General features: G+C 43.0%; 1 protein-coding gene across 2 annotated transcripts in view; it reads left to right on the top strand.

The window, feature by feature from the left end:
* Positions 1 to 25,456, top strand: part of eml2 (EMAP like 2) — a 26,487-nt gene extending 1,031 nt beyond the window's left edge. The window contains exons 2-22 of one of the 2 annotated variants that reach the window (XM_053423222.1): positions 7,921 to 8,151; positions 8,696 to 8,813; positions 9,191 to 9,292; positions 16,714 to 16,742; positions 17,263 to 17,392; positions 17,853 to 18,002; positions 18,920 to 18,989; positions 19,149 to 19,259; positions 19,362 to 19,457; positions 19,572 to 19,706; positions 19,808 to 19,907; positions 20,024 to 20,178; positions 20,280 to 20,405; positions 20,513 to 20,644; positions 20,741 to 20,808; positions 21,746 to 21,834; positions 21,932 to 22,029; positions 22,154 to 22,241; positions 22,660 to 22,755; positions 22,869 to 22,999; positions 23,858 to 25,456. In XM_053423222.1, coding sequence (XP_053279197.1) covers positions 7,921 to 8,151; positions 8,696 to 8,813; positions 9,191 to 9,292; positions 16,714 to 16,742; positions 17,263 to 17,392; positions 17,853 to 18,002; positions 18,920 to 18,989; positions 19,149 to 19,259; positions 19,362 to 19,457; positions 19,572 to 19,706; positions 19,808 to 19,907; positions 20,024 to 20,178; positions 20,280 to 20,405; positions 20,513 to 20,644; positions 20,741 to 20,808; positions 21,746 to 21,834; positions 21,932 to 22,029; positions 22,154 to 22,241; positions 22,660 to 22,755; positions 22,869 to 22,999; positions 23,858 to 23,983 — 2,381 coding nt within the window. In that variant the 3' untranslated portion in view covers positions 23,984 to 25,456. Of the gene's footprint in view, positions 1 to 7,920; positions 8,152 to 8,695; positions 8,814 to 9,190; positions 9,293 to 11,232; positions 11,387 to 16,713; positions 16,743 to 17,262; positions 17,393 to 17,852; positions 18,003 to 18,919; positions 18,990 to 19,148; positions 19,260 to 19,361; positions 19,458 to 19,571; positions 19,707 to 19,807; positions 19,908 to 20,023; positions 20,179 to 20,279; positions 20,406 to 20,512; positions 20,645 to 20,740; positions 20,809 to 21,745; positions 21,835 to 21,931; positions 22,030 to 22,153; positions 22,242 to 22,659; positions 22,756 to 22,868; positions 23,000 to 23,857 lie in introns of those variants that run through there. The other variant, XM_053423221.1, reaches the window with a different exon arrangement.

Here is a 25,456-nt window from a genome sequence, read left to right as displayed (position 1 = left end):
AGGGGGAAGGATGCTGGTCGTCATCAGATGAGGAAAGTGAGGGATCGTGTTCTCGTATCTCATTTCTCTGATGTGTCAGATCCATTATCTCCTCTTCCTCCTGCAGCCCAGTGTGTCTATCACATCCTGCTTCACAAATATAATGCAAATACTCCACCAGGCCTGATTACATCTGTGGTGACAGAGAAAGAAGCTGAACATGAGGCCAGTTGTCTCCTTGTGTTCAGTCAAATTAATCTGATGTGGCTCTCTGACGCCGTCCCAAAGTCCTCAGACCAACATATTGAGCGGCAGGTGGCGAGGCAGCGAGGGGCGTCTGATCGAGGCTGTGATGTTTGTAACGTGTGCCGTGATGCAAACCGTTTGGTGAGTGTTGTCGTCCAAAGCCTCCTGCAGCTCCCGGCCGGGATCAGGGTTCACCCGGGGACATTAGCTGGAAGATAACCAGCTCTGCTCAGTGAGCTCCACAGAAGCTGAGGCTACTTGGTGTGTTTTATTTCAAGATCCCTTTCCAGTGTAGGAGGAAGCAGGTTTTTCTTTCCCTTCTCTGGTCATCTCTGAAAAGGCATTCAAGTTAATATCTGTAGCAGTTAGCAAAGAAAAACCTTTAATTGAATCTGCTTGTTTCTACCTGTTTGTTTAATCTAAGCACATTTCTGCTTTACAGTAAACCTGAATTTGCTCCTGCAGATAGGGGGCAGGAGAGAGATGCATTCAGTGAGGTGTGTAGAGAGAGACATGGGTTCAGTTCTGGTTTATGGTCCATTTAGGATTTAAATTAATTAACACAAGGAGTCTGCAGCCTCTCTTCCACCACACAGCTGATTCCACGCACTCTGACACGTGGGTCATCTGTTTTGTGTGTAGGCAGATTCTGTGTGTGGTCGTGTGCCAGCGTGCAGCACGGGCTGAATCTACATTGATTCTAGATCTTCTCGGTTGGTGTTAGGTTGTTAAGACGTTGTTTTTTATCATATTATGTAAAATATTTAGGTGGAGCCAACAAATATCTGGGCCAAGACTCCACCTTCTGGGCTCCGAATATAGTTTTCAGTCCGACTAGTTTCTTTTATCACACAAAACATAAACAGTGATTCTTTTTGAAGGCCTTTTTGTTCCAGAAGACTTTTTTAACTAATCCCCATTAACAGGGGTCTGTATACAGATACGTTAATTCAGCACTGACACTGTTGTTTATTGTAAAGTTATTGTAGTCGAGTAAGTTTTTATATATTATGTGGTTTTGTTGTGTAAAGTTGTGACGAGCTTTGCATGTAATGGTATTTGTATGTGCAAAATAAGTATAATTGAACAACTTTCATGCAGTAGAACTACATGCAAATTACATTCACTACATGAATTTTGACATAAGAATAAGGTCATGTTTGTGGAAGCTGCTGAAATATGAGTCTGAAAATAGGTGTGTGTTAAGTGTCAGATGAAGTCAGAAGGAAACAGTGAAGAGGTGTGTATCACAGCACAGAGAGCAGAGTCTCTATCTCCTCATCTTGCATCTGCCAACGTCTTTCTCTCTTTTTTTTATATCTCTCTCCATCCATCTGCTTCCCTCCGTTCTTTCTCCTCCTTCAGTTGGTCTGCTCCTCCACCATCTGCCCTCTGACTGTAACCAGAGCTCGTCCACGCTCTTCAGATCCGTTCTCCTCTGCCACCTGCTCGCACCTTCAGCCAATCACAGCTCACCATCTTTATAGCTTTATTGGTCTCGGGCGTTTTCAAATGTGTCATGTCCGGTCAAACAGTGAGTTGATTTAGATTCTCTAGTGGGGACAATCTTCCCGGCTTTATCTAAATGATCCTGCTGAGATAAACTCCACCCGTCTGGGACTCCAGGCTGTTTAAAACAAACATTAAGACTCACATCATATCAGTCGTATACAACTACCCCTGGCCACATATCATTTTGAGTATAAATCAATTTATCAACATTAGCTCAAAGATTTTAAGTATATAAAAAAGGCAAACTTAACATTCAATTAATACTTTTAGAATCACTTAAATGATTTAATCTCTTTGTAAAGTTTGACACCAGCTGCAGCTCCAGGTGAGAGTCACTGTCAGTGTTCACAGTTTAAACGTTCTCAGCTGTTTTTTGTGTGTCAGGTTTTCTCTGAGCAGTTCTTTAGGAGCAGCCCGGTCACACGGTGACACCAGGAACTCTCACGGTGTAAAGAGATGGTGTGGGACCTGCACGATGCTACACATGCATCCTGTGTGCGTGTTAGAGTGCAGAGTACAGTTTGTTCTTTCAGCTGTTGCATGAAAGTGAAATGACTGATGGTTGAGTCAGTGTGTGTGTGTGTGTGTGTGTGTGGGGGGGGGGGGGTAAAGCTGTCAATCACGGCACGTTAACTGATTTAGTCAGAGAGTGTTTTTCACAGTATTGGCATTTGTTTACCGATGGGATTGATTCCAAAGACTAAAGGATTTGTCCTTCAGAGACGGTTTGTGACGTCTTCTTCTACAGCCTCTTCAGTACCAGGAGATGTTCTGGTTCTGATTCCGGCCTCAGAAATGATTCTGATACTGGGTTTGGCACAAGTAAAACAGCAAAGACCAGTTCAAATTAGTTTTTTAAATTTCTTTAAATGCACTGGTTTGAGATCGGTACTCGGCCGATGCCCAAAGTTCAGGTATTGGAATCGGTTTAAGGAGGAGACGGATGTATTTGGAACATCTCTATAAGAAAGAGTGATGTTTAAAAGTTGAGTGATTTCCTGAAACATCTGGACGCTGTCGTTTGTGGCAACAGGACGTTTCACGAGGGCTCGAGTCAAAGTTAACTTCAATTGTTTGTGAAAGAATGAGTGACACACGTGTGATGATGTGGCCCAGTCATACTGTGTGTGTGTGTCTCTGTGTGTGTGGATGTGTGTGTGAGTGTGTGTGTGTGTCATTGATCCTGGAGGTTGGCTGTGCGGTGTCTCTTCCTGGTGGTGCCTGGCTGTAGAGATGCTGATGCTGCTGCGGCAGTATGTGTGAGTGTGTTTGTGTGTGTGTGTGTGTGTGCGTGATTGTGAGTGTGTGTGTGGGTCCAGGCTCCACCCTCTTCTGGCTCAGATCGATGAGGAGGAGGGATGGAAGAAGTGAAGGAGGGGACGAAGAGAAGGGAGGAGGAGGAGGTGGACCTGGAAGCGAGGGAGCTTGTAGGAAGTGGAGATGGAGGAGGGAGTGGTTTGGCAGGAGGGGATGGGAGTTTGTGTTAGTGTGTGTGTGTGAGAGAGACTGTGTGTGTGTGTGTGAGAGAGAGAGTGATCGACCAGTGGTCACAGACAGGGAGGGGGGAGGGAGTCTGAGTCCAGAGAGGCTGTCAGGGAGGAAGAGAGAGAGCGAGTGGGAGATTGACTGTTTGCTCTGTGGACGACCGACTGCTTGATTGACAGGAGGCACGATGGCAGGTAGGCTCCACCTGCATCATCACCTCACTGCACCATGAATATCTCAGCAGGCGTCTTACTGGCCTGCACCGACCTCCCATCGTCCAGCTCTCTCTCACACACACACACACAGACACACACACACAGCCCGACCCCCCCTCGTGTTTCATCATCCATATCTTAATGGCCGTCTCCCCTCCATCCCCCCTTGGCTTCTTCCTCCTCTCCATCCATTCACTTATTTTCTCCACCAACCTCCTCTCTGTTCGTTATCTAGCAGCCATGTCTCATGTGAAGTGGTGTTAAAGTAACACTTAAAATGTGTGGGTGTGTGGGTGTGAGTGTGTGTGTGTGGGTGTGAGTGTGCGCTTGTCTATCTATAGTTATGAGGGCAAATTTTTGTTCAATACATCCATGTGAGGACATTTTGACTGGTCCTCAGAATGTCCAAGGCCTGTTTGAGGGTTAGGTATTTAGTTGTGATGGTTGAGGTTCGGGTTAGAGACAAGGGACTGCATTATGTCAACGAGTGTCCTCACAACTATCGCGAGAAGTGTGTGTGTCTGTGTGGGTGTGAGTGTGTGAGATTAATTCAAGGGCAAATTGAAGAAGAGCCTGGCAGTGTTTTGAAACAGGTGTCCTGACTGTAGAGGAGACGAAGGTGAACCCGGCCGATCTCTCCATCGTTGTTCTCTCCTCTTCTCTCATCTTGTGTCCTCCTCCTCTCCTGCTCTTTCTTTTCCTTGTCATCACACAACACAAACTAAACCTGCACAGAAATGAGGTGTTTCATCTGGTGTGTGCTGAATGTACCTCTGTCCCTCCACAGTTAGTTTGAATTGTAATTGTTGCTGCAAACCATTTTCCCTACAGGGAAAAATAACTGATTAATCAAATATATATATTTTATCATTATAATGTTTAGATCTGTGTGAGTTTTAACAAACTCGGGGAGAAAAACATTTAAAGGTTTCAAACCAAATGTTCCAGAATTCAGCTTCTCGGCATCTCTTCACCTTTTGGCCAGAGCAGGTGGATGTTTTTTTCAGTTCCCTTAATGAGCCTGATTCACTTCATCCACAATCTTTGAATTATTCTTTTGGAAAATGTTGAAACACTTAAAACCCCCCTAATGTTATAAAGATTGATTTCTTTAACTTCCTCTTTCCACCGAGTTTCATCACAGACTCTTCGGTTGTTTTTTGTATATTCTTGCTCATGGACCTGGGTGTAAACACGATTTCCTTTTTAGGGGATGAATTAAAATTGTTGTTAAATGAACTCCCAGATGCTAAAGTCCATCAAGTCAACATCCCAGTGTTGGAAGTTGGTTAAATCCCTGCTGACGTGCATGTAAACCTCAAGTTAAAGCTCAGTGCAGCTTAGATCAGAAGGAATCCAGTCTAGACAGTGATTTAGGTCACAGAGAGAACTTTACTCTGTACGGCGCCTCCTTCAGGACAAACCTCATCTTTAGATGGATGGATGGATGGATGGATGGATGGATAGATAGATAGATAGATGGATAGACAGATAGATCGATAGACGGATGGATGGATGGATAGATAGATGGATAGATAGATAGATAGATAGATGGATGGATGGATAGATAGATAGATACACAGACAGATAGATGATAGACAGACAGATAGATAGATAGATAGATAGATGGATAGAGAGATATATGGATGGACAGACAGACAGATAGACATATAGACAGATAGATAAATGGATAGATAGATGCCAAATGTCGATGACGGCGCCATCATCTGAATCTGATAGTTCTACATGTAGTTCTATACTGCTGAGCTTGTGTGCGCCCTCTAGAGGCGTCCTCCAGTAACACGTGTAGTTCATAAAAAAGTGCGTGAACAGTAACATTCACGTTAAAGAGCGAGTTCATCTCAGGCCTGAACTGGTCTCTTCCACATCTTTCAACATGTTGCTGCCTCGTCCTCGTTCTGTTCAGTTCAGTGAACTTAATGGTTGAAGTGGTTTAGAAACAGGATTTTTACACTGGTCAGTTTATAATTAATCATCTTCTCTCTCTCTCTCTCTAATCGTTTCTTTTCTCACTCTCACTTTCCTCCCACCTACAATCTGTTCTCTCCTACTTCTATTAATGCTCATCTCTGTTTATCTTTATTGCTTTGTGTTTTTTTTCCACATTGTTTTTTAGTATAGAGAAATAAATGATATGCTCAGTTGGTGTTAAATGACGGATTTTGAAGTAAGAAACATTCTCAGGACGGTAGGAAGAGATTTTCTATCTCAATCATAGAAATAATACTTAACGTTCCATTATTAATTTACATTGTCTGGAGTTTTAAACGGGCCATTGATTGTGAAACATTATTTAAACATTAATGAAGACGAATGAAAAGCTTTTACAAGATGGCAGCTGTTTAAAAAAAAAAAAAAGAAGAAAGAAGCTGAACCTCCTTTAACAGCTGTTATGGAAACTCTGTTATACGATAGCATGACGATATGAATTATTAATATATGTAAGAAGCACAAATGTAATAATTGAATTAGATTTTTCTTCTTAGTCCATGAGGCTTTTTATCAGAGCCACATTTCTGATAGTGGACCTGGACATTTGTTGGGGTATTTAGTTATTGCAGTGGATGATTCAGCAGAAAGTTAAAGCTATTAAAGTTTGTTATTAACGAAAAAGGAAATAAAAAGCTAGTCGCTGGATGTTAATCAGTAATTTACAACTTCACGCTGCCACAGGTCCTGACATGCAAACGTCTCCTCTGTATGTAAATCTGACTCTGGATTTCCCTGCGGCTGCTTCCTGCCTCATTTGACTGATGTGATACAGTTACAGTGACTCCTGTGCTGAAGTGATGCATGCTGGGAGCGGCCGTGTGACCTGCAACGTCCCCATTGGAAGAGTCTGGATCTTTTACTGCTGGTTTAATGTTCATATTTGACTCTGCTGCGGCTCACAGCTCTGGATAGTGAACAAATGACAACTGGGATGTTTGCATTGAAATAACAGGAAGGGAGTTAGAGTTATTAGCATTAGCTTTTTGTTTATATTTCAATTTTTAAGCTGGTTTCCTTCAATGAATTTATGTTATTCTACAAATATTTTAACAATCGCTTCAACTCACTGATTTACTGAAACATGTTCTAAAGCTGTTTTGCTGTTTTTTTTATTTAAACAACTTTTTCATTAGAAGAGACAAGATCCAATTCTTTTAAATGGATGCTTTAATTGAAAAATTATGAGTATTCACTGTTTGTTTTCATAAAAACACTAAAATATAATAAAATGTACATAGGGAAAATTAAATTAAGGTTTAAGGGTTGAAATCTGTGGAGTTTCTTGTTCAGGAGAAACATTCATCTCAGCTCATGAGTGTTTGACTCTTGATATTTGAAGAATTTACTAAATATTTACATTAAATCCCTCGTCAGTTTCATTTATGTGGAGAATATAAGACCTAAGTTTATATATAAGTCAGATTTAAAACAGCCAAGTGTTGTAAACTTACAAAACAAAAGGGAATTAATATAAAATGAATGAAATAACTTAGAAAGCTATAAATTATAAGAGTTTGAAAGTTGGGACTCTTCCCTGTACGAACATTTAGATTCCTCAGGACGAGGACGTGGTTGTTGCAGACTCTTACAACCGAGAGCTTCACATGAGATGTTCTGACCAAATTGGTTTTTGACTTACTCAGGTTGTAATCTGTTAACCTGAGCCTCGGGCTGATAATCCGCTGTGGGCCTCCGTCCAGTGACGTCATCAGGATGGGATGGTGGACGATTAGGCTGGAGGAGGTTCAAGAGGAACACAGGCAGAGGAAGCAGTGTGTGTGTGTGTGTGGGGTGGAGGCAGTTGGAATCAGCAGCAGCTCTAAAATTTTCCAATAATCATAAATATAAATAAAGGTATTACTTTAAAAGACTATGTTTTACGTTGGATTCTAATTATTTCACCTGTTGCAGGTTAAACCAGGTTTCGGGCGACGGTTCCTTATTAAATCGTAAACTTGACCCAGAAATTCATTTGAGAAATGAAAACAAATATGAAGCACATGAGATCATTGACTGTAAATAAAGATGGCCGACGTGACGGCTCTGCACTAGTGAAGCCAAAGCGTCATGATCGCCACCTCGCTCCACACAAAACAAACACAAAACAAACACACAACCTGCTGTCGGGTGTTTTTCTTTCTCTTTCTCTCGGAGTCTGAATTATTAAAACCAGAGAAGGATCCTGTTCAGGGACAGAAACTCAAAACCAGCAGTGGACAAAGCAGCAGCAGCAGCAGATGATGTTCTTAACACTTAAAGCTGCTCTTTGTGTTTATGTCTAAATATTCAGATGCTAAAGCAGCAGCAGCGTCATGATCTCCACAACTCAGCAAAATCTGTTAAATATTGTGGATTGGAATTTTAAACATTACTTTTCCCATAATAAACAGATGTTGCTCTCTTTTAAACTTCGAGCTTTAATACTCTGTTACATTTCAAACTGTGACCCTCTCTTTGCCCCCCCGTCCAGATGACACAGTGTCGGCCAGCAGCAACATGGACGTGGAGGACCGGGTGTCCCACCTGGAGCAGAGGCTGCAGCTGCAGGAGGATGAGATCCAGCTGCTGAAAGCCGCTCTGGCCGACGCCCTGCGCCGACTGGGCTACTGCGAGGAGCAGAGCAAGGGGAAGCCAGCAGGGGGCGGCCATGCTGCCGGGAGGAGACCTCTGGCCACCGCAGCTTCAGCAGCGCCCAACAAGGGTTAGTACCATAACTTTAATTCACTATAAATGGTGGTACATTGATTAACCTTTTGTGATTCAAAGTACTCTTTTTATACTAGTCTATGCTGTCTGGAATAGCAGACAACATCATTGACGGATGGTTGATAGACGGTATCGCCCCCTACTGGCCTGGCATGCTTGTTTGAGGTCGTGTGGATGGAGGGGACGTGTCCACACGAGACGAGGCCTGAATCCCTGTCAAACACAAACTGGAGCTGTAGTAATTATTGTCAGATTAGAGAGTAAACCGCTGAAAGCTTCTTTCAACTCTAAACTGATGTTTTATTCCATATGTTCACCTCCTCTGCTGAAAACCCATTAAACTGAATGGAAAGAATGAAAGTTGTGAGAACGTGTGGGAGTCGGATTCTCGTCATGTTCGTGTCAAATACAGAAAATAATGATTTAATGGATTTAAAACCACACAAGCTCACATACAGCTCAAAGGTCTGGTCAGTTGTTGTATGAATTGTGTGTGAAATCGTTTATTCTTCTCCTGATGATGTTTGTGTTGATTTCAGTGCGTCAGCTGCTGCAGGCGCTTCCCTCCCGACCTCTCAGTAACGGCTGCACTCAACAGAAACGCCTCCTGTCCTCCCCGTCTTCTCCCAAGAAAGAAGTGCTGCAGTCCATTAAGAGGTAAGAAGAGGACAGTCGACATCAGAGCCTGAAAACAAACAGTCAGATATAAAATCCTTTCACAGTCAAATCGTATGAAAACTTTTATTTTACTGAACAAACAATGTAGATAATAAGTTCTATATATATGGTTGTATTTGTTTATTGTTAAACTGTTAAATATCAAGCCTCAGTTTACTTGTCACAAGGATTTGATAACGACATTGATGCATTATTTAAATGAAATATGTAAATATATATATATATTTAAGCTGATATATTGGTGTCTGAATCCTTTTATGTCGGAACGATATTGTTGGTATTGGCTTCAGCCTCGGTCGGGCTCCAAGTGTGAATTTTGCTCGATTTGATTAAACTTTATTTCTCTGTTATTACAGGAAGAGTATGTCCACAGAGCGCCTCACCCTGGTGAGGAGGGAGATGGGGGCGGAGAGCCGGAGTCGAACCACCTCCTCCAGCAGCTCATCCGGGGGCAAAAGGTAACGACTCCATCCTGCTGGATTTAGAGGAAATAGTTGTTATTCTTTATAACTAATAAATCCACTGACGGGGTGAAAACATAACCTCCTGGGTGGAGGTAGAAAAAATGTCTCCAGTGTTTCCATGAGCATCATCTCTAACAACTAGTGGTGCACCGATATTTGCCTTCTTTACTGCCATCGGTGCATCGGTAATAAACTTGACTTTCACCGAGGGCATGGCCGATGGTCATTGGTATGTTTTCTGCAGCCTGCCAATCTGGCATCCAGATTATATCCCTAGGGGGTGGTGCACTCACACACCAAGAAGAACACAAGTTAACCCCCAAGAAACCATATCAACTTGTGGTAAAATGGTCATAATATGTCTCCTTTAAATAAAGTTTAGTTAAACTAAAGATTTTTTCATAAATCTGATTGAATTTGTGCTGATTAAAAGATAAGAGTGATAAAGGGCTGAAATAATATAAAATAGTGCTTTTTAAATAATGATTTAATTATTTTCCTGGCACAAAAGGGTGACTGAAGAACAACAAAAACAAAATAAACAAATATCGGTGCACCCCTACTAACAACTGATCCTGATGATGTCACATGAACTTATAAATTGTTCTGCTTGATTGAAGATGTTCGTTTGTTGTTTAATATGTTTAATATTTACAGTATATAATCACATTGGTAGAGTCAAAGCACTGGACTCAGATGTGATAGGTGCAGCCTGTCTCCAGCTAAATGCAGTTCTCTGGGATTCGCTCCAGCCGCTGCAGACAACAGAATCATGGAGAACCAAACTTACCTGAACTTCACTGAAGCATTAGAAAAGTTTCTGAGGTCAAAGTGAAGTTTTTATATCTTCATTGTGTTTGTCATCAGGATGGTTCACAGATTACTGAACCTCTGTGCATGTGATGAAGATGATGGTGATGTAGGTTCAGAGTTTCTTCAACTTTAAAGCTGCTCTCATGATGTTTGAGAGGTTTTGAATTATTCAGACTGTGAGAGGAGAGAGAGAAGCACATCTTCATCCTCGTCTTCCTCAGTAGAATGTGTCTCGTCATCATAGCTGATCCCCAGTCAGCTCTTCCCGTCGACCTGCTGTAACTCAGGTGTCTCCATGAGTTTGTCTAACAGACCGTGAGTCTGACGCACAGTGAAGTGTCCACGTGTCCCAGAGACGAGTGGACACAACACGAAGGTCATCAGGAGACAAACTTTACTTTCCTCTAGTCTCCTCTCATTTATCCTTTTCCATTTCCTTTCCTTTTTATCTCCTCTCTTCTTACATTTCCCTTTCTCTCCTTTCCTTTCCTCTCTTCTACTTTCCTATCTTTCTTTCCAATAACTTCCTTTCTTTCTTTTCATCTCCTCTCTCTCTCTCTCTCTCCTCTCTCCACTCTTTCCCCTCTCCTCTCTCTATCTCCCCTCCTCTCTCTCTCCCCTCTATGCTCTGCCTCTCTCTCTCTTTCTCTCTCTCTCTCTCTCTCTCTCTCCCCTCTCCTCTCTCTATCTCCCCTCTCCTCTCTCTCTCCCATCTCCTCTCTCTCTCTCTCTCTCCCCTCTCCTCTCTCTATTACCTCTACCCTCCCCTCTCTCTCTCTCTCTTCTCTCTTGTCTCTCTCTCCCCGCTACACTCTCTATTTCTCCCCTCACTCTCTCTCTCCCCTCTCTCTCTCTCGCTCTTCTCCCCTCTCTCTCTCTCTCCCCTCCCCTCCCCTCCTCTCTCTCTCTCTCTCTCTCTCTCTCTCTCTCTCTCTCTCTCTCTCTCTCTCTCTCTCTCTCTCTTGTCATTCTCTCCCCTCTACTCTCTCTCTCTCCCCCCCTCCTCCCCCTCTCCTCTGCTGATGGATCACATTTCATGCAGCTCTCAGTAAAGCGAGGGAGGGCTGTGGTTCCCATGCATGAGGGGGCGGGTCAGCACAGACGGGAAGTGCGCTGTGATTGGCTGCCGGGGCCCTCGGGCAGAGCTAAAAGTTTGCAGAGAGAAGGAGGAAGTTGTTTTGTGGCTGTGACTGTTGAACAGAACAGGAACTGCTCTGACTGCTCTCTGCTCTCGACTCTAACGGAAACACTCGCCGACATGAAGAAGTCCTCCAGGTAAACGGCTCGTTTACAATAGATAATCAATGATTGACACAGATGGTTTATGGGTAAAGGTTGTTCTTTTTACAGGAGAAGCTCTCGATGATTCATTGTTAAACCATGAAGAAAATGTTGAGTAGCTCTAGTTTTTATTCAAAATGCAAAAGGCAGATTCAGAATCAGCTCTTTAAGGTGCCACACCCAGCTCCTCCCTCATTTATAGTTTAACTAATGTTTGAATAGATTAAACAGTGAAGCTCAGTGAGGTTTGGTTTGTTTCTGCAGCTGCAGCTGTTTTAGATCTTTCCCGTTCAAACACAGGCAGCGGCTGTTGTGTTGCTTCACAACCACACATGGAAGTTGTGTTGTCTCACGAAACTGTTGTCAAGCAAGCAGTTTGATGCAGAGGGTTTTTCCCCTGTTTGTGTTGGTGGGTGGGGGGGCTGGGGCGGGGGGGGGGGGGGGGCTGTTTGGAGAGAACATGAAACCAATTAGAAACATTTGTGTTGATGGAACACAGATCAAATTACAAGAGGGAGGTTGGACGCAAATGCACAAAATACTAATTATATCAATTCTGTTTGGTTTGAAGAAACAAATTAGAAAGTTTCTGTTGCTGATTTAAAACGTGAGACGATAATTTACAGTCTTGTTGTTTGTCGTCTTAAAAAGAAAAAAGGCATCTGACTTTAATGGAAACAAGATGTGTTGTGAGGGAGAGGTTTGTCATCACGCCCCACAAAAGTGTGTTATGTTTTATTCTCCTGTTTACGTGTCGTCAGTGGCTCCGTTGTTTCTCTAATGATCGTCTGAACAAATGAAACTCGTCACATTCCTGCTCAGTTATTATGAAACACGTAGATGTGAGAGTGAATGTGAAGCGACAGGAACCAGTCACACTGTGCTCAGCTGCTCTGAACACACAACACACACATCACACGCAACACACACAACACACACATCACACACTGCAGAGGCACATTTTTTATCAGGAAGAATTTCCATTGTGATTCTAATCAACTCATTAATTTCTCGAGCGTGCAGGACGGCTTCTATCTGAGCGTCTCACACAAAATGCTGCAGAGACAGTTTCTTTGTGGACACGTGGACGAGCGGGACACGACCACAGACAGACGGGCCAATGGTACGAAAACCAATTCTGCTGAGCGTGCAGAAACACTGACAACATCGATCGCGGCTCCTGCTTAACATGGAGCAGATATATCGACCATGAGTCTGACTGCATGTTGCACCACAAAGACCAATGAACCAAAGTGACTGCCTCTTATATTCATTTAAGCTTAAAGAAATATCTTTAAAATCAAGGGTAATGACTGCAACAGGTGTGAATTCATGCAAATACAAGGAAGAGGGAAATTAGTTTTATCTTGTGTATCTGTCTGGGACAAAACCACAAATATAGCTCATCCATATTCTAAAATTAAAATTTGTAATCAAACCTTGAACCGACCGAAAAAATGCAAATTCTGAGTGAGGAAGCTATAAAATAATCTGCATCATGTGTGAAAGATTAACATCGTTTCCTCTTTCACTTCCTCTCTTGAATATACCGCATTGTCTGTCAGTGTCGGATTAGTCTGGTGTCATATTCACCACGGAGCCGACCCGACGTGTCTGTGTCCATTAGCCGAACCGCCGCAGTACTCCAGTCCTAATGGAGCCGGAACACTCCCACTGTTCCCAGCACTCACACGGTTCAGGGGGTTATGACCCACCACTCAGACCACAGCCTGCATCTCTGTGGTCTCTGCATGAAGCACTTTGCTGAGAGGAATCCTCATCCCATAAATGATTTAAGACGAATTCAATCATGCGTCCAGTTTGATTTTGGGACAAATCAGACGCCTCGGGAAATATCCTCATGATCATAAATATTTAACAAGTTAAAAAACACGGCAAAATAAACATTAAAAACATGTTCTGTCAACAAAAGGCACAGAATTCATGTTTGAACAAGGGAAACACATTTAGAAGACACAGTGAAGCGCCTGTTAAACTGCTTGTTTGGAATGTGGTGACTGAAGGTGTTACAGCCACAGACAGATATTACTCCTTATTATTAGATCCTTATTAGATTAGATAACTACACAGATGATGAACAAGCTAAAACACACGATCACACAAAGGCTTCATGCTTAGTGACATTTGCATCCTTGAGTCTTCGGTTGGAACTTTGTTGAAAAAGACTTGAAACCAGTTGTGATCTGTTTCTGCAGACTTATCTCTATTGAAACACATTTTAATACAAAGCAGGTTATTGAGGAAACGAACACATGTGGTCACAGGAAGCGTTTTAATACCAGAGGTGAACACTTGTGATGGGTTCTCTCAGAACTGGGTCTCTGTGCCCATTAGTGCAGCTCAAGCTACTTTTGGAGGAGTTTGACATTCAAGCCAAATGCAAAACAAAGCTCCTCTCAAAGTCTCCTGACGTTTACCAAACTCTCCCATGATGCAGCGTTTCTCAGAGGAAGCCTCGCTCGTCTTCATCAGTGCTCTGGTTCCCTGTGTTCCCAGTGAGCAGGCCGGTCAGCGCTCCTTGTTCACGAGTGGTCTGTGTGTTGGTGCATTCCATCTCCCTGGAAACCTGGTGACACGGACTGCAGCCGCATGGGCTCTGCCCGTTACCCAGCATGCCCCTGCACTAATTACAGGCTCTGGATCAATCTCCCCGTCCTCTCATTGGCTGGAACCAGGCCATGCCTCAGCTTACTGGCAGACCAGACACAAACACACACACACACACACACACACACACACACACACACACACACACACACACACACACAGACACACACAGAGACAAACAGGCCTTTATGTGGAGCCTTCACAGAGCTGCTCGCCTCCAGCTGACCAGAGACCAGCAGCCGCGCCTCAGATCAGTCGACTTCGTCTTTTCATCTGTTCTCAGCGGCTTCACAGAATTTGGGAAGAGACAAAAGTCCGATGGGCTTTTTAAGATAGATTTAACTTTTGTTCCCTCCTCTCGTTGATCTGTAAAAACACAGAATGAGAACCTGATGTGACTTGTTCAGAGCGACACAGAGTAACTCCCTGTTAAACAAATGTCAGGTTGTGTAGACACACACTGCTCATCCGGTTCTAAGACTTCAAATTACACACAGACACCTGTAATAAGTGTTGGAACCTTCAACTGTAAATACAGGTAACATTATATCATGTCGGATACGGGCCCCGTCATTTAACGCCTTCGGTGTTAAAGTCTGTGCAGTGGTGGTCGTGATGTTGAGCGAACCAAACTTTCTTAGAGAAAGATTTATTCTGTGTGTACTTTGTTGTTTTGGGCCACGTCCCATTTGCTAACATGGAGGAGGCCGGATTTATGACCTATATCCAACCACCAGGGGGCGATCAAGATGATTTAGCCTCTTTCATGTCAGACTATGCTTGGAACACGTTTCCTTCCGAATGCAAAGCTAATTTATTTGAATATATATATTTTTTTGCGTGTTAATTTCTCCAACTGTGAATCAGTGAAATGGCACCAAACTAGAATGTGAGTGCAGGTGAACACAGACCAACAAGGATCCAGAGCAGGATGAGTTTTTATACTCACAGGAGGAAATATCTGTAAACTTTACAGAACTGAGCTGAAGTTCTTCACCTGTCTGTGTTCTACTGTTATTTCTCCTCCCTTCAGTTTTGTGATGATGTGGGAGAAGCAGGAGTTTATTCAGTTTTACTCTGTTTGCTCAGCGTCCTCCCTCCTGTCGCCGAGCAGGAGGAGACCCCCCCCCGCTTCCCTTTATCTTATCAAGCCTTACCTTTTACTGCTGTTGCTGTGGTGATTTCCACCTGCCAGCATCCTGATGATCTGGTTGGCTGATGGCCTCCTGGCAGGTCAGGGTGGGCGGGGCGGGCTCCGGGTGATCGACAGACAGCTGATTCAGGACCAGCTGTAAAGTGATGAGGCAGCGATGGGTTCTGAGTGACCGGTCTGATGATTGTAGAGATTCTCCGTCCGTCCTCCTCCTCTCGTGTCCCATTGTCTCAGCTGCACATTCACAGTCACAGGACGTCCCTGCTCACTTGTTTGATCAACTTCTGTCCTCAGCCACTTCAGAGACGTCTTTATTCATGAGACAAAAGCTGATCTGTGTCCAGGGACACAGGATTTAGCTCAGGGCTGCTGCAGCAGCTTTAATCAGACTGACACGCCCACTTTCTCACAGTCTGTTCCCTCTGCATGTTGCCTCGGAGCGTTCAGGCCTTTCTCTTAAAATAAAGTGTTGAATTTCAGGGAGGTGAAGTTTCTCTTCCAACCATCTTGACGGATTTTCTAACTATTTCAACTCGACAGCTTTAACGGCTGCTTTTCTTTTTCTGTCTTTTCCTCTTTTCTCCAACGCTTCTCTCGTTCAGTGAGATAAATGAGCTGGAGCTTTTTCTGTCAGGATTTTAAATCTGAGCTTTTAACACCAACGTCTCTTTACATGAGACACACACAGAAGAGTCTGTCCAGTGTTGATTCAAAACTTCAGAGCACATGTGAAGTAACTTTTCCTCTGAGTCACTTCTCACCGTCTTGAAAGAAACACTCCTTCATGATTTCTCAGAGACAGGTCTGGGTCCAGATCTGCTCTCAATATTACTCAGGAGTTTATCGGCAGGTTATTAACTTTACAAGCTGATCTGTAACTTTCAAGGTCGACAAAAATCTGGTCAGAAAAACACATTTCCCAAAATATTTCTATAAAATATCAGACAATCTAATACTGCTATTGGTTATGTCTCATGATATGATGTCATATTATCAATGACATCATAAAAAAGTTATAAAAAAATGTCATGCATATTTAAAAAAAGCTTTTTTCCAACTCTCTCTGCAACCGATAGAACGACAGATGATCTAAAGCTGAGATGGATCAAAAATCAACATTAAAGTCTTTCTACAAACACGTTTATTTCAGTGATGAAAAGTTAACATTGTGTAATTGGTGTAAATACAACGCTTTACATTTTTTATGTGCAAACTTCTAATTGTTGGATGAAGTAATTTTCACAGCAGTTACAGATGTGAACAGTTTTTCTTCCTCACTGGAGTTGGGACCTGTTCTCTCTCTTCTCTCCGTGAACATTTCAGTTACTGTGAAAGCGAGTGATGATCCAGCTAGAAGAAGAAAGAATGAATAATTCAGTGTCATAGGAAGATATGATGGGACGAGGCCTCAGGAGCTTTAATAAACACTGTTATGTTCTGTGTGAAGTGATGATGATGAAACTGATATTGACCGAGCTGATCTGCAGATCAAACTTCACAGGAGACGTTTCATTCATTTCTCCTTCTTCTTCTTTTTCAGCAAATCAAAAGAATGCGCCTTGAATTCAGGTGAGAAGCTTCAGCTTTATATCCGTGTGTGAAAGTCTCTGTGTGTCTGATTTAATTATATTTAATGAGCTTTAGAGAGGAAGACGATGTGTGACAGTTAATTAGGCTGAAGGAGCCTTGACGTTCCCTGAGAAGGATTTTTATTTCTGTCATTTCGAGACATTAGTTCTCGTTAGAAACATCAAACCTCCTCTAGAAGTCGTCCCTGGAAATCTGTCTTTAACAGAAGAACTGATTCTGAAGCATCTCATTATAACAGCAGCAGTTACCAGTGGACAGAGGGAGGAACTAGGGAGCATGTTTGTTTCTCAAGCATCAGTATCGATTTAAAGGTTCATGAAGAACTGGATTTGCTGACTCATGTTCGATCATTACAGCTAACAGGGGTTTTAATGAATAAACTGTAGATATCATCAATCTATAATGTTTTCAAGTTCACACGTGCATCCTGTGTCTCCTCCTTTTTGTTCCTCTCTTCCTTTCCTCACTCGTTCTCTCTCTTCTCTCCTCTGCCCGTCAGAGGATGGATACGTGAGGATGTTCCTGAGAGGACGTCCCGTCACCATGCACCTCCCCGACCAGCAGAGGGAGAGCTACAGCCTCGACCACAAGGTGGCGCTGCCGGACCGCAAGCTGAAGCTGCAGTGGGTGTATCCTTCACACTGAGTGGATGTAAAGTGGAGAAGTGAATGAGTCGCACTAGGAAGGACAAGCAAATAAATAAAAAATGTAGAAATACAGAAATAACTGTACCTGATATATATATTTTTATTTATGTATTTAATGATTGATTTCTGCATTTATTTATATACTTTTGTCATCTGTTTAAAAGAAAGGTCAATCATTTGTCTAAAAGTGGATATTTTACTTTATTATCATTCAATTTATAGTATAGAGAATAATCTGGGTCATAGAATCTTTCCTTTATCTTTTCTTATTACTTACTTTTTGAAATTTGTTCTCGATGAAGCAGCTTTTTATTTGCTGTTCATCCAGAACTGTCTAAAGTAGAATAGCGTGCAGTAAAAACCTCTGAACTGAACTCCTGAGAACATTCTGGGTTCTCAGCTCTCCAGCTCGCTCCGGTTCGATTCCCTAACTTGAGCCCAGGTACGGGTACCGTGGTCGTGACTGCCGCTCCAACCTCTACCTGCTGCCCACGGGAGAGATCGTGTACTTCAACGCCTCCGTGGTGGTTCTGTACAACACGGAGGAGCAGCAGCAGAGACACTACCTGGGCCACAACGACGACGTCAAATGGTGAGAAGACACAGATATTCATTAAATACAAAGGATTCGATTTATTATATTTTAGATTTGTTATTTCTCCAGTCGGTCGTCCACGTGTGTGATTCAGTCAAAACCAGCGATGGGAGGAAGTGAGGGAGTCGTATCCGAGAAAACACTAGAGATACTTAAACAATAAATAAATAGTTTATAATTAAATTCTTTCATATTTTTCTCGTAAGAAGAGAAGCATAAAAAACTGATTTTTGATTTGCATTCGCAGACTTCACAAGAAACATAAACAAGACGTACGATGAGTCGCCTGATGACATCATTGTTTATTAGTTTTATCTAAAAGATGGAATTATCGTATGTTATGGGAATTTGGGTATTATTAATAATACTGGGGGTAAAGTTGTAAAGTAAAGTACAATATTTCTCGTGTTCTCGTGTCAATGACGTCTTCCTGCAGCTGACTGGGTTTAACATTACTGGGAGTTGTGGTTTACTCGATGAGCGCCAGTGGACTTCCTAGAGTGGAGCCACTGGGACGTAAACAAACCCAATCCCCCCAGGGCATGCTGGGAAAAGACGCTGGTCTCCGCAGAGAAACAAATGTGGCCTCCTCTCCCACGCCGTCGGTTCGAGTCCAGCTCCAGAATCATAAAACTGTGGTTTACACTTAAATAAACTTCATTCAGTCAGAATTGCATGAAAGATATTCACAGAATTTGACAAATTCGAGTGTCGATGAGTTTATAAAAACATGTTTTGGGCTTTAAATGTTGTTCCTTGTCCTATTTTGTCAATATAAATCTTGGTCCTGGTTTCTTCACTGTTCTTGCCTCTGAATCAGCTCCTCCAGGATTTGACTCCTTCCTCCATAAAGAAAATGTGGATACAAATATAACACAGATGAGATAATATTTCAATTTCTTTCCTCTCATCAGCCTGAGTGTCCATCCTGACATGGTGACCATCGCCACGGGGCAAATGGCCGGAACCTCTAAAGATGGGAAGGTAACGTGAGAACCACACTTTCTCCTCCTTGTACATCCAGACATAGTTCTGCTCTTAACCATTAAGATGAAGGAATAAACACATTTTGCATATGAACATAGATTTTTAAATGTTTTTAGTTTCTTGTGATGGAATGTCAGTGTGTTTGTATTGACTCAGCTGCTGGCTCCTCACGTTCGTGTTTGGGATTCTGTGAGTCTCAACACGCTGCACGTCCTCGGGATGGGCGTGTTCGACAGAGCCGTCACTTGTGTCACTTTCTCCAAGTCGGTGAGCAGCTTCACTTCCTGTCGAGTTTAGTGAGCTGGTGCTTCACATTCGTCTGTTTTAATAAATTCTATCTAAGATCTGAGTCTTTATTCTTCTTATCAGAACGGCGGCGCCTTCCTCTGCGCCGTGGACGACGCCAACGACCACGTCCTGTCCGTCTGGAACTGGCAGAAGGAGAAACAACTGGCTGATGTGAAGGTATCTGACCCTTGACCTTTTGACCTTTATCTCATTCATACATCTGTCGTGATGGATATAAAATGTTTGTGATAGATCCGTGTTTTTATATGGTCCTGTGTTCCGTCCCTGCAGTGCTCCAACGACTCTGTGCTGGGCGCCGTGTTCCATCCCACCGACGCCAACCTGATCGTCACCTGTGGAAAGTCTCACATTAACTTCTGGACCATGGAGGGAAACACTCTGAGCAAGAGACAGGGCCTGTTCGAGGTATGAAGACAGATACAACACCCCCCACACATCCTCAAATCAATCTTCTAATCTGAAATAAGGAAATTGAGCGTCATGTCCTCTCTCTCTTTCCCTTCTAGAAACATGAGAAACCAAAGTACGTGTTGTGCGTGGCCTTCGCTCAGAACGGAGACGCCATCACAGGAGACTCCAGTGGGAACATCTACATCTGGGCCAAAGGTAGAAACAACCCTGAATAACTCCTTCTCATCCAAACCTTTAAATCTCCAGCTGGTGTTCACGTTAGAAACACGACAGGATGTTCCGAAGCAGTGACTCCTGTTTGTGATTGACAGGTGGTCACCGCATCAGCCAGGTGGTGTCGGGGGCCCACGAGGGCGGGATCTTCTCCCTGTGTGTCCTGAAGGACGGCACCATGGTGTCCGGAGGAGGCAAGGACCGCAAGGTGGCGCTGTGGGACCACGAGTACAGGAAGCAGTCGGAGATGGAGGTGATGGAGCTGGACTGTGGATGAAAGAGAGAAGAAGGAAAGGGAATTCTTTAAACGTGTGTTGTGTGTGTTTGTGTTTGTGTGTGTTTGTGTGTGTCCAGGTCGGCGAGGCCTTTGGTCCCATTCGCGCTCTGACTGAGGGAAAACCAGGAGAGCTTTTTGTTGGAACCACAAAGAACGCCATCATCAGGGCGGCGTTCCCTGACACACTGACCCCGATCGTACAGGTACACACACACCTTTAAAAGACCTTCCTCCACACACACACACACTCTTTACAGATTTAGTTTCTCCACCTTCCCTCCTGAGCTGACGGAGGCGTGATGTGTTCCAGGGTCACACCGACGAGCTGTGGGGTCTGGATGTGCATCCGTCCATGGAGCAGTTCGCCACCTGCTCCCAGGACAAGCAGGTCCACCTCTGGGACACCAACTCCCATCAGCCCCTGTGGAGCAAGACCATCGAGGTGAGGAGGAAGCTGAGAACATCAGGATGATAAAAGATTGATTCTGTTTTTAATAGTTACATCGTTGAGATTAATTCATCTCCTCCTCCGCTGCAGGATCCAGGCCGGTCGGCAGGTTTCCATCCCAGCGGAGCGGTTCTGGCCGTCGGGACCATGACTGGAAGGTCGGCATCGAACGCTTCACACAACATTCACAACCGGTGGAACAACCATTACACAACACGACAACTGATCGATCTCTTACAACAATAATCATGAGAAGCTGTAGAGCTCAGTTTATCTTACAGGCACTTTCATGACAAGTAAACTAATTCATAATGGAAGAATGTCTTTGTTTAAAGATTAGGTAAATTATATAAACTGCAGCACTGTGTATTATACTATTTAAAAAGTAATACTCTAACTGTACTATAATACTGTACTATATTTATGTACTTTTCCTAATTAATTTCTTGGTTAAAAACAATATCGGAGCATAAATGGCTGATTTACAGATTTTTCACACGTGTGACTTTAGATTTATGCAAACAAATTTAGTCAATTATTGATTTGTGTAATTAAATCTTTTTTTGTTTGTGTTGGGTTAACGTATCATTTTATTTTACATTGTATTGTGACTATTTTTAGATTTTAAAAAGTCAAATCAAAAGGTCAAAAGGTAAATTACATGTGAATCAAGTTCCTGGGACGTGTTAGAAGGTTTTTCTGCATTTTCCTGGTCAGACAAACAAATAAATACAATAAAATTAACATTATAATGGAAATATAGTGGTAATAATAAAGATCAGTCAGTCAGTCAGTAAGCAGCAATAAAACAGATCCGAATAAATAAAATAGCTCAAAATAGATTGTAATACACATAAAACAGAGTAAAAACAAAGTAAATGATAAACAGTAAAGTACTAAATATAATTAGCCTGTAAACAAGACATTTAATTCAAGAGATGAAAAACTATGATCAAGAGACAAGTTTACAAAGCTGCAGGAGTTGTTTGCATTTAAAGACAAAGTGATGAGGTCGGCAGGAATATGACAGATGAGTTATTGTTTGGAGAGTGTAACCTGTGATGATGTCACTGATCCGGACTGTGTGTGCTGCAGGTGGTTGGTGCTGGACACCGACACCCGGGATCTGGTTTCAATGCACACGGACGGCAACGAGATCATTTCCAACATCAGGTATTCACCAGGTAAAAACACATCAGCTGTTCCCGACCCGGCACGCCTTCATGACTCTGATGTAACTGGAGCTGTCAGCTGATCTCTCTGTTCTCCCTGTTCCCTCAGACGGTAACTTCCTGGCTGTGGCTTCACACGACAACTTTGTTTACATCTACTCCGTGAAGGAGAACGGACGGAAGTACAGCCGCGTGGGGAAATGCACCGTGAGTTCACCTTCCTGAGATAAACACCTCGTTTCATTTAGTCTTATCGTTTGTTTACTAGACAACAAACTGCCTGAGAGTTTCATGTTCTCTGACGTGCTCCGTGTTCTCATTGGTCCCTCAGGGTCACTCCAGCTTCGTCACCCACCTGGACTGGTCCCAGGACAGCCAGTACCTCGTCACCAACTCAGGAGACTACGAGATCCTCTTCTGTACGTCACTCGCCCTCTAGAGCAACACCTGAGTAACTCACTGGGCAACAGCGCCCCCTGCAGCCACATGTCTGAGTCATAAAGAGAAACACACAACTGAAAGCTTGATATTACCCATGATCCTCTGCTTCCTGACCAAAAAGAGCTGCTGCTGTAACAAATCCACCAAACTCTGTTCAGAATTCTTCACATTTCAAAGTTTCCTGCTGAATATTGGAGATAAACTCTGTTTTTTAATAACTTCTGAGTCTTTTAAACTGATCTCAGTTCAGCTTCACTCTTCAACGTGCTGCAGCTGATTCTGACAGATGAAGCTGTGACTTAAAAAGTTGAATCGTGCTTCTTTAACATGAACTCTAATGTTTCAAACATAAATTCATGTTGTTGAATGAAGTATTTTTTGGTTTGTATTTCTTAGGGGAGGCCTCCAGTGGTAAACATGTGACCAGCATGGACACGATGCGTAACCTGGACTGGGCCACTTCCACCTGCACTCTGGCCTTTACCACCTTCGGTAGGTGGATGAAACTCCCTCGACCTCCTTCACCTCCTCTCTCACACGTTCACTGACCTCCTTCACCTCCTCTCTCACCTGTTCACTGACCTCCCTCTCCCTGTGTCTCTCAGGAGTCTGGCCTGATGGCGCGGACGGCACCGACCTCAACGCCGTGTGCCGGTCACATGACGGATCCCTGCTGGCCTCTGCTGACGACTTCGGCAAAGTGCACTTGTTCTCCTTCCCCTGCTCTCAACCAAGGGTCAGTTCACTGCCTGAGCCGAGCCGCCGCTCCCCTCCACTTGTTAACGAACTCAGTGAAACACGATGAAAGCTCAGCAGAAATAACCAAATAAGATTTTGAGCCACAGCCTTTTTAAAGTGGAGCAGTAAACTTAATAACTGTCTGTGCAGAGGAGCTGGAGGCCGTTAGCACAGACACTGTAAATACTTAAACGTGTTTATAGTTAGAAACACCCCTCCTAAAAGGTTTGCACACATTTAGTGGCTGAAACCAAAAAGTGACGTTTGAAGTTCATGAAAAACTGATTGACACAAAAAGTTTGTTGTCAACCTGAGCGCGGTTTTGACATCGTGAATATAAAAAACCAGATCCGCACAAATATAAAGACGAAAGATCAATTCACTGTTAAATATTTAAATGAGCAAGTGAAGAATTCAAACCATGAGTCCGATATCTGGTTCTCTCACAAGATCAGATTAGATAGCTCCTAACCTCTTAGGCCCGTCACTGTGAAAATGTCTCTACTCTTAAGTTTATATTAAGAAATTGATTAGTTAGTTTATGAACATGGAGGAATGCAAGTTTAACGATAAGTAGCTTGATGATAATAAGTACTCATGGTCCTTAAACCCTCAAAGTTCTCATGAAGCAAACTTTGCTGTTCAAAGTCTTTCAAACTGGGGACAATGGGAATCAAGACGGTGGAGTCTCTAAGAGTATTTTCAGATTTGACTTCGTTTCCATTACAACTTTGGTCTTAAATTAAAAAGTCTTGAATCTAACTTGTAGACGGTATCGCTGCTGAACATCTGATCCTGTTGTCGTCTTCGTCTCCACCATTAAAACCATTTCTCTTCTTCCTCTGCACGTGTCCAGGCTCCGAGCCACGAGTACGGTGGCCACAGCAGTCACGTGACCAACGTTGCCTTCCTGCACGACGACAGTCACCTGATCTCCACGGGGGGGAAAGACACCAGCATCCTGCAGTGGGTGGTCGCCTAGACCAGGAGATCTGCAGCCCACCTCTGGAATCCAGCATCTTCACCTCTACACTGTTTTACCCTCCTGCCACCAGGGGGCAGCACTTCCTCTGTGCCTACCGGAATGTAAACACGCGCATCTTAACCGAGAAACACCAGACGAGATCATCGTTGTAATAAATGGAATATTATTTAGTGGCCAGCTTGTTTGTAATAGAATGTAGAGAAGACAGGCAGGAAGTGATGGAGCAGGAAGTGCCCTGTGACTTTAGCGTTAGTGCTAACTGTGCCTACAGCGTGTTTATCTTAACCCCTTTAACGGGAATCCACCTGTTTTACATGACAAGCGTGTTTTAGCTCCTTTATTATAAATCACGTGCACTTTACAGTTTTTTTGTATTTTGCTACACACGCACGTTTAGGGTTGTATTTATATTTATGGGTTTGATGTGAGAGTCTATTTTGTTCTTTTGTTGTGTCAAGCAGCGGAAATCAATTTGCAGACTTTTGAAAATTAATTTAGTTTGATGATTTAAAGCAGATTTCAAATCAGTCCGCACGAAAAAAACGCATGCAACAGTTCTGAAATCAGTGCATGGGAACAATGCCTTATTGAAAACCAAGGAATGAAAAATACACCAAAATATTGTTTAAAATTGCTGCACCGTTATGTAAAGTGTACTTGTGTTGATGTAAAGGGGTTAAAACACGCGTCCCTTTAAAAAAAATCACTCCGGGAGAGTTGTTGATTCATGTGAACGTGAAAAGCTCGAAATAAAATAAATAAACATGTGAAATTATGACGTATTAAAACAGAATGTGGCCTCGTCGAGGTTTCATGAGCTTCTGACTTCAAGTCAGAGTGACGCGTGTTCCCAGGAACCAACAAACTCCTCCTGCTGCAAAGGAAGATTGTATTCAAACCCCTGAAATGGGTCGAAATCCCCCTTTTTCAACATAGTTACTCTGACCCTGTTTCCATCCCTCTGCCTGACTAACATCATAATCATAATAATAAGTACATATTCCTGTTAGAGATTGTAAATGGTGCAAAGTGCTGGCTCCGCCCCCCCACCCCCCCTAAATGCTGTGTTTCTGATTGTACTACTACTGTAACTGTTCCGAGAGGCCACTAGATGGCGCTAAGAGAATGAGCATGATCCTGTAGACGCTGTTCAAGTTACAAAGGTCTCTAGAGTTGATATAAATATATTATGCAGTATATCCAAGTGGCTGTGTTATTTTAATATTGAACTGTAACGATGATGGATGTTATTAATAATCTTGTGGCACTGTGAGGCGACTGTGCTGAGTGAAGCTCGAGCTATGCTTTGCCTTCTTCTGTTTGGTTTCCAAAGTTTTGACCCGAGTGAGAGCTCTTCTCCTCCCGAATGAATTGGCTACGAATATATAAGATATAAAATATACATGGGTACTAATCTTTCTTTTGTCTTTTTATGTGATAATGTGTTCAATAAATGATTCGCTTAAAGTG

This window comes from Pleuronectes platessa, chromosome 5 (genome assembly GCF_947347685.1).
Source record: "Pleuronectes platessa chromosome 5, fPlePla1.1, whole genome shotgun sequence".
NCBI classification, from domain to species: Eukaryota; Metazoa; Chordata; class Actinopteri; order Pleuronectiformes; family Pleuronectidae; genus Pleuronectes; species Pleuronectes platessa.
Note: the sequence above shows the minus strand (reverse complement) of the source record. Positions and strands in the feature narration are given on the sequence as shown.